The sequence below is a fragment of the Chlorella variabilis genome (assembly GCF_000147415.1).
Source record: "Chlorella variabilis unplaced genomic scaffold CHLNCscaffold_24, whole genome shotgun sequence".
NCBI classification, from domain to species: Eukaryota; Viridiplantae; Chlorophyta; class Trebouxiophyceae; order Chlorellales; family Chlorellaceae; genus Chlorella; species Chlorella variabilis.
In genome coordinates, this window is record NW_005435064.1 from 532,881 (window position 1) to 541,283 (window position 8,403).

The 8,403-nt window shown below is 62.2% G+C and overlaps 2 protein-coding genes across 2 annotated transcripts in view; both read right to left on the reverse strand.

The window, feature by feature from the left end:
• CHLNCDRAFT_59021 (expressed protein) overlaps window positions 1-1,475 on the reverse strand; it is a gene marked incomplete at its 3' end in the record, with an annotated part of 5,035 nt that extends 3,560 nt beyond the window's left edge. Inside the window, exon 1 of the mRNA XM_005844216.1 lies at window positions 828-1,475. Within this exon, the coding sequence (XP_005844278.1) occupies window positions 828-1,217 (390 nt within the window). The 5' untranslated portion in view covers window positions 1,218-1,475. The remainder of the gene's footprint in view (window positions 1-827) is intronic.
• A 2,549-nt stretch (window positions 1,476-4,024) lies between these two features.
• Window positions 4,025-5,812, reverse strand: CHLNCDRAFT_37029 (hypothetical protein). The gene is made up of 7 exons (XM_005844217.1): window positions 5,602-5,812; window positions 5,391-5,522; window positions 5,158-5,302; window positions 4,857-5,053; window positions 4,648-4,746; window positions 4,369-4,530; window positions 4,025-4,274 (listed from the first exon to the last, which is right to left on the reverse strand). Exons 1-7 carry the CDS (start codon window positions 5,758-5,760, stop codon window positions 4,137-4,139), a joined length of 1,032 nt encoding a protein of 343 aa, XP_005844279.1. The 5' UTR covers window positions 5,761-5,812; the 3' UTR covers window positions 4,025-4,136.
• Between the last annotated feature and the right edge of the window lie 2,591 nt (window positions 5,813-8,403).

The following is an 8,403-nucleotide window of genomic DNA, read 5'->3' on the forward strand; positions in this document are numbered from 1 at the left end:
GGAAGAGGGGGAAACGAAGCAGAGGTGTCAATGAAGCGAACATCAGATACCTCACCACACATTGAAGCCAAGCCAGACAGCACGGGCCATCAAGATATAGCGCACAGCCCACAGTTCCTCTACAAAACAAACATCGTGTGGCGTAGGGATCAACAACAATGGATCCTGGCTTTTCTCAAACAAACAAACAAACAAACAAACAAACTTGTACAATTATGGCGTACCAACTGGAGGAACTTGCCACTTTCCGCCTTTCGGAAACCAAGCCCTGCACCGAGGGTTTGATCTTTGTTGAGAACCTTGCCACCTTTGCCGATCAAGGCATCGAGAGGGCTGCATCCCTACAGGACGCCGAAAGGCTCACCTGTCAGACCAGACACATGTGACATTTGCGTATCCAACGTTTGCCAACCGCGTGCATGACTCATTATTTGCTGCATGGAGCATCACATTGGCAAGCCCGAGCTTCCAGGCACCCATGACTACAGGACACAATGTTGGAGCAAAGTATAGAGAGTGAGGGTTGAGTATCGAGATCAAAGTGTGCTGGGCAACCACAACTGCAACACGCACACACAAGTCTTAGCAGCAGTACATCACACGCAGCGAAGTTACAGCCATGTTCGCAGGTGGGGCCAGGCACCATGGACCCATATAGCTTACAGCAAGCGTTCCCCACCGAAGTTTAAGCCCAACAAGTGTCCGTTCGTGCCGATTGTCAAAATGATGCACTCCTTCTTGTAGCAGCTGGCATTAATCTACATTCGGAGCAATTTGCTGGTGTAAAACAATTTCAAGTCACGTAGGGTCCGTCTATTTTCACGTACCGCTGCCTTGAAGCCGGCCAAACTGTCTACCTCGCCCACATAAGCCTCCAGCTTGCCCACACTGCAGTAGCCACTCTCCCGACAGGGCCAGTCGCCATCGTTCTCAGATGACTTGGCATCGCTGGGGCTGGCACTGCCAGCCGCTGTGGCGCCGCTGCGGGCCAGGGCGGACGCTGCCGAGATGTACTGCAACGCGGTGTTCGTGAGGCGCTGGGACGGAGAGCGCGCCAAGCCGGTGCTGGGCACCACCACCACCAGGGTGGCAATCAGCATAAACGCCGCCACAGGGATCACAAGGTTGCGCTGCCAACCGGTGGGGGTGTCGTTGGCCAGCTTGAAGCGCCGCCGGGCGTGCTGGGGTGCGGCAGGGCCGCGAACCTCAATTTCCATGCCGCCCTCCTACGCTGCTCACACTGGATGCTGTTTGCCGAGGATGCCGCTCGTTTCACGAATTCGCAGAGAGGCAGCCAGTTCTTCAGGGCTGCCTCCCTAAATGGAGATCGACGTGCTAAAAGCAGCTATGGGATCACCCACTGTTCTTTGTGCACAAAGCACACAATCAATTTCTCAAGATAACGGTGGCTCAGGTTGAGCTGCTTCAGGCCTGCAGCAGCGGCGTTCCTGCCGGATCCTCCTTACTGTTTATACTGATACAAACGTAATACGAAAACGAACGATTTCAGGAAAATGTGATTTCGCCCGGTACTGCTGCTTTTACAGGCCGCGCGATATTCGTGTGCTATTAATTTAGAATTTATATCTGACTGCACCCCAGGTCACCGTCCCGGAGAAAGCAGGCTGGAGGGGGCCTGGTACCCAGGTTTGGGCACACCTCGTACATTGCTCCCGCACACCACTTCTCACACATGTAAGCTGTCGTCTGAGGCACTCAGCCCTCCCGCCCACCCGCTGAGCCGCCCGCCCGACACCTGCCAGCGGCGGCCATCCCGGCGGGCGCTGGTGCGCCCTCTAGCGGGCGTTTGGGGCGAAACGCCACGACAGATTTGTGGAGAACACAGTATAGGTCAGTTGGAGAATCGCAGCCAGGGCCGCGGTGCAGCAGGGGCGCCAAAACTATGGCTGCCGTGGGTCTGGGTGCGAGCGGCAGGTGCCCGCCCCGCCTCCTGGGCCCACGGCAGCCCAATCGCCACGACAGTTTTGGCAACGACAGTTTTGCGCTCCTTAGTGGCTGGAGCGGTTAGGAGCCGGCAGCGGCGAGCATGCGCGAGCAGGCTCGCCGACATCGTGTCTGCCGCATTGTGCAGTGTCGAGATTTGCCTCCTGTGCTGCCTGTGGCCCGCCTGGGCACCTGCGCCAGCCACGGCATTCACCAAATCGCTGCCTGACGTGCGCCGCAGGGTCGCTGGAGGCGCCGGGCGCTGGCCGCCTGGCAGCGGCGGCAGGAGCAGCGGCAGTGCGGCTGTAGCAACTACTGCAGCAGTGATGGCCAAGGTGAAGCAGCAGGGGGAGCAGCGGAAGCGGTGCACAGCCGACAAGCAACGGCGGTAGCGGTTGAATGCTAGCGAAGGGCAGCAGGCCGTGGCGGGGGCGGTGGAGGCGGCGTGCGAGCTGCAGCGCCCGCCCCAGCCTGCGCTGCCAGAGTCAGAGGGGCAGGCCTGCGCGCAGCAGCTCCGGGAGTGTGCAGAGCAGCATGCGCGCGTCAGGGCGCAGGAAACAGAGATGACGGCGCCAGCAGAGGAAGCAGTTGTTGAGTGCCATGCACGTAGCGCCCGCCCTGCCAACAGCCGCCCTACCGAAGCAGCAGGCGCCTGGCTCGTAGGCGGCCAGTTCGCCATGCGTGCTGCAGCGCCAGGCCAGCAGCTCCAGCACGGAGAGCAACCTGCAGCCCGACTAGGAGCCTTCAGCTGTGGGCAGCCAACACCCAGAACTTCCCATACCCTTGCCGTTCGGCGCCGGCGGCAGTGGCGGCAGTGGTCAGCAACTCACGGCAGCTAGGCCAAGGCTGCTGCTGAGCTGCTGTCAGGCGCTGCAGTTGCAACCTGGTGGTTGGGCGTCCCGCTGCTGGCGTGGCTGTGGCAGCCGCCATGGATGCAGCGGACGGGGAGCAGCAGCCAGCGGCCCTGGCGGGCAGGGCTGTGCTGGCCATGCCGAGCCCTGATCAAAAGCGGCGCAGCGAGCGTGGCAGGAGCATGCAGCTGAGGGGCAGATGAAGCTGGCACTCGCTGCTGCTGGTGAGTGATGCTGCCCCTTCCGCCGCAGGCTGATGGCGCTGCTGCTGCCAGCGCAGAGCAGAGGGAGCAGCCCTCGCGTGCTGTCGCTCTTGCTATTGCTTCCACCGGCCGTTGTCATGTGCAGGAAATTACGAGGAGGCGGGGCTGCTGGATGCGGTGGTGGCTGCAGAGCAGCGGCGCAATCGGCAAAGCGGCGCGCCGGGGTGCAGCCGTGAAGATGCCAGGCGTATGGCGGCGCCACAGGCAGCACAGCCAGCAGAACCAGCTCAACATCATCCCCCGTCCACCAACAAGCACCAGCCCCGTGGCTGAGGCGGTTTCGGCCAGGTAGCGGCGCTGGCTGGCCTGGCATGCCCCTAGTTCTCTCCCAGCATTGCGGCGCATGCGTTGCATTTGATTCGGTGCATCTGATTTGAGTGGTCAAACCCCTAACAATAGCATTTAGGCCCCCGGAAGGTGACAGGAAGTTTGGGGATTGGCGGCAGTAGGGGAGGAGACCAAGGAGGTGGTGGGCCAGCTCATGCAGATTACACACACCCCTGCACCCTATGCACCTGGATTTCGCTTCCTGCTGCCCTCGCCTTCAGCCCGCGGCTGCAGTACGGCAGCAGCAACGCTGCTGGCAGCCATGCCCGGCGGGCCGAAGGTGGCAGCCTGCCGCCGTCGGCCGCTGCTTGAAGCCGCGCCATGCGCGCCTGCTCCTCACCCTGGTCATGCTCAAGATCCTCCCCATCATACTGCTCCCCGTGTGACTGCCCCAGCTGGGAATCAGGGTCGTCGTCCTGGCGCTGCGCAGCTGCCTCTGCAGGCAGGGCGGGTTGACAGCAGGGCGGCCGCCGCCGCCCTTTGGGCGCCTGCTACGGCGCGCAGCGGCGGCCTCATATTCCGTCCTATGGGGTCGTTTAGAGCGCGCTGGGCCGCCCAGATCGCCAGTCAAAGCTTCCGGAACGGGCCCCGGAAGGCGGGGTGCCGAGTCGCTGCTGCGGGCCTCTGGCCGGCTTAAAATGGCTTGTTGATACTTGCATTGACGGATTCTATCGAGCAATGGATGAAAGAGGCGGGATTTAGGGGGGCACATTTGGCTTCCAGCTGGAGGGTGACCTGGGGTGCAGTCAGATTATAGGGGCCGCTCACATATCATCGTCCCAATCCCTTCATCCGTGAGCAGCTCCATCAGCAGCGAGTGCGGCTGGCGGCCGTCGATGATGTGGGTGGCGCTGACGCCCTGGGACAGCGACCGGATGCAGCAGTCCACCTGCAAGGGGCGCATGCAGCAACACATTGGGCTCGGGCACACTAGGCCCACAGGAGATGTCTGTCGTGATTCTCCATTCGTGAGAACCTCCCACCTTTGGAATCATGCCGCCCGCGATGATGCCCTGATCCTCCAGCTCCTTGCACTCCCGGATGGTCAGCGCAGCAAACTTTGTGGAGGGGTCGTCCTTGTCCCGCATCACGCCTGGCACGTCGGTCATCAGGATCAGCTTCTCAGCGCGCAGCGATGCCGCAATCTGCAGGCAAGGCAGGGCATAGCTACAAATGATGCCAGCGAGAGCAACAAGGTTGAAACTACGCCAACAGTTGCCGAAGGCATGCGGGTCTAAAGATGCCCTCTGTGCAACGCTCACCTCGCCCGCTGCCGTGTCTGCGTTCACATTCAGGCCCTGCCCTTTGCCGTCTGACGCCACAGAGGCCACCACCGGTATGTAGCCATCGGCAACAAGTGTCTGCATCCCAGCGCCAAACACAACCTTAATCCAGGGAAGTGTAGGGAGCTGTCCATGTAGCCACACGCTACTCAACCAACCATCCGGCCCTGCACACCCCGGCCACCCACCTGGAGGAGCGAGGGGTTGACGGAGGTGACCTCTCCCACAAACCCAATGTCCTTCTCCACCATCTGGCGCGCACGGATGATGTCCGAATCCTTGCCGCACAGCCCCACTGCGGCGCCCCCTGATTGCTGGATCAGGCTGACCAGGCTCTTGTTCACGCGCCCGCCCAGCACCATCTCCACCACGTCCATGGTGGCGGCTGCGCACAAGGGTGCAGGCACATGGCGGGCCCAGGGGTGGAGTCAATGGCGGAACAGGTGTGTCGGCTGTCGTCAACAACAACCATGGATGGGCTGGGCACACCGTCGGTTACACGCAGGCCGTTCTTGAACTGCGCCTCGATGCCCAGTTTATTGAGCCAGGAGTTGATCTCGGGTCCACCGCCGTGCACCATCACGGGGTGGATGCCCACACACGAAAGCAGCACCAGGTCGGACACAACCCGCGCCTGCAGCAGCAAGGTAGGGCAGCCCCCGTCGCAGGAGCAGCATGCAGTCGCCAGCCCCAAATCCCTGCCTGCATCCCTTCCACTCCACCTTGAGGCTCTCGTCCTTCATGGCTGCCCCGCCATACTTGATGACGATGGTCTTGCCGCGGAAGCGCTGCAGGTATGGCAGCGCCTCTGACAGCACCGACACGCGGTCAAATGCGCTGAACCGGTCCAGCGCCTGCGCAGGGCGGGTACGGGTTGGCTCTGTGGCAGCCAGCCGAGGAAAGAAGTTAATCAAGCGCAGAACAGGCGTCCACCTTGGAGGCTTGCGGCGCCGCTGCTGCGGCAGTCACCGCCAGGTGGGCTGGCCGCCTTGGGGCGCGGCTAGGCCGGCTGACGCAGATCTGGTGCGGGGCGGCGCTTTTGATGCTGCTCGACAACGATAGACGCTGGCTAGGGCAGGGCACCATTGCCATCTCGCTCCTGGCCGGTGCGGCCTCTGTTTCCTGCACGAATCCCTTGACTAGTAAATGGCGGCAACCCGATCGTGTTTCTGGAAACCGTGGCCTCTTGTACTGCGGCAGCCGGGAGGCAAGTCTGGATGTCGTGTGTTCTCAGCTGAATTTCAGGTGGTTGCCTGGCCCTGAATGGAGGGTTTGAGCGCGCTGCGGATAGGTGCGCACGCAGTATCGGGTGTTTTGTTTAGGGCTCAACCTCGCTAGCGATCGCGGTCGGGCACTTTGCGATTGATGATGCCCTCTAAGCACACTCCAGTGGCGTCCCTTCCGCCCTTTTGTTGCCTTTCCCCGCCGCCGACCCTCACTCCGATTCCTGAAAAAAACTGCAGAGCTGTATGAGGAGCTGCAGGGACTGCCCAATGCGTTGCGAAGCGACTTCCCCGACCTGGCGGTGGACTTTCTGGCCACCGCTTTCAGGCCTTCCTCCGCCGCCGCCGCTGCAGCGACTCAGAGGTGCGAGGTGGCAGGTCGCCCCGGCAAAGGTCGCCCCTTGTCGGCCGGCATTTTGACTGCCCTGCAGCTCCTATGTCTGCAGTTTAACATGCCCACCAGCAGCAGCAGCCCTACAACCGGCGTTGGCACTGCCGCCTTTCCAGCTGGTGGGCCCCTCTCCTGTTGCCGAGATGCCGTCAGTGCATCCCAATGGCGGCTTGCCTCCCAGCGACAGCTTAATGAGCATGCAATCCGCGCTGAGTGCGATCCAGCTAGAGGCAGCTGTCATAGACGGCACAGCCGCTCAGGCACCTGCGAGTGGCTGGGGCAGCCTCGCACTGCCTGCGCAGAAAGCGCCTGCTGCACAGCAGCAGCAGCAATCGGCAGGCGGCCGCCACGCCTGCATGCCCAACGACACGCTATCCACGCCACCTGGGCTTGCACTCCTGGTTGAGTGTAGGCGCTGCCGTAAAGTGCTGCTCGCATGCTCCGCGCTGCACCACCAGTGGCAATGCAACCAGCAGCCGGAGTTGGCCATGCCGGCTGAGACGAGCGCCAGCCAATCAGAAGCCCACAGCAGCAGCAGCGACGGCGTGCCCGCCATCCCTAGCGCCAGCAGGGGCAGCAAGCGCAGGTGGACATCAGAACACGGTGTTGCGGCAACAATGGGCAACGCCCCCATCAAGCTTAGTCGGCTATCTAAGGGTGGCGGCAGCAGCTTGAGGGCAGAGTCGGCAGAGGCCTCGCCCAGCATGGGTGAGTCTGTGGCAGGTAGTTGTTTCCAGTGCTGCAGCATTGTAGCTGCGCTCAATGTGCCAGAAATTAGCCGCTCGTGGTTTGTTGCAGGCGAAGTGGTGGAAGGAGGGTGGTGGCTACCCGAGGAGTTGCACTCCCAGCCTGTTCCAGTGGCAGTTGCAGCGGAAATGCCTGCCATGGATCACCTCCCGAGCCCAAATATCCACCTCACAATGCAGCAGCGGCGGCGGCGGTCGCAGCACCCACCACGCATGCGGCGCCGCTACTTGCACACGCACCCTGGACGAGACCTGCCGGAGCCGCTGTTGCTGAATGCGGTGGCTAGACCGGCGACCGGCGGTGACCATCCGGCTGGGCCAGGCCCGGCAGGACCGCTCGCGCCAGCAATTGCAGGCAGCAGCAGCAGCAGCCCCCACAAGATGCCCCCGCAGTACCTTGTTATGCCTGCGCCTGCAGCACCTACTGCGGTCCCACTATCGGCCACAGATCTGCCGCTGCTGCGGACCAGCATTCCTGGCCCATCGTTGACGCCGCCAACCCAATCACTGCCGAGCACGACAGCAGGCCAATGCCAACAGAGGCAACCGATGCTGCAGTCAAAGTACCAAGACCAGTGCCGCATATTTCAGTCGCTTCTGCCAGAGCAACAGCATCGCATCAAGCAGCTACAACGACAGCGGGCTCAGCGGCAACTGTCATCTCCTCCTCCTCAGCAGCAGCAGCCTGGGGCAGGAATGGTTGCCCAGGCTCATGCCAGCCACCTGCCAGGGCAGGCAGGGCAGCCGGCGAGGCCTGGTGCTCTGGCACCGCTGCAGCAACTCCAGCTGCTCCACCTGAAGCAGCCTCATCTGCAACAGCAGCAGCAAACGGTGCCCACGACGGCAGCCATGGGCCCCTCGAGGCATCCCCTTGCCCAGGCTGATTTCCAGCAGCATGCCACCCTTCCAGTCCGCAGAAGAGCAGTACAGCCGCAGCACGGCCTCTCAGCCGCGCTGGGTGTTACCAATGCCAGGCCAGGGAGCTCGCCAGCACCCGCATTGTTTCCTTTTCCGGTGCAGTTCCGCGGCCCTATACCTCTGCAATTCCAGCAGCAGCAATGGCCTGGCATGCCATATCAGCAGCAGCAGTTGCGCCAGCAGGCAGCTTTCTGTGGCAGCAGCTGGCTGATGCCTCAGCCACTTCCAGTGCATGGCTCAGCTGTGGAGGGAATCCCCATGGTCGCAGGCAGCGTGTTGGCATCCTTCTCTGACAGCAGCTTGATGCCCATGGCTGTCCCCATGCCACAGCAGCAGCCACCACAGCCATTTCACCTGCCTGACTACCCAGTGCCGGCAGTGTCAGGCACAATTGTTGCGGGCGAGCCGGTGGCCATGAGCTCACCAGGTCCGACAGATGATGCCCACCCTGCCGCCC

What these genes read in the sequence shown, in the direction of transcription:
- CHLNCDRAFT_37029 (XM_005844217.1), bottom strand. Translation starts at nt 5,760, where the DNA reads ATGGCAATGGTGCCCTGCCCTAGCCAGCGTCTATCGTTGTCGAGCAGC. An exon ending in CGGCCTGCGTGTAACCGACG is followed by an intron (nt 5,054 to 5,157) that starts GTGTGCCCAGCC and finishes CCTTGTGCGCAG; the next exon opens with CCGCCACCATGGACGTGGTG. An exon ending in CGGGCGGCATGATTCCAAAG is followed by an intron (nt 4,275 to 4,368) that starts GTGGGAGGTTCT and finishes CGCCCCTTGCAG; the next exon opens with GTGGACTGCTGCATCCGGTC.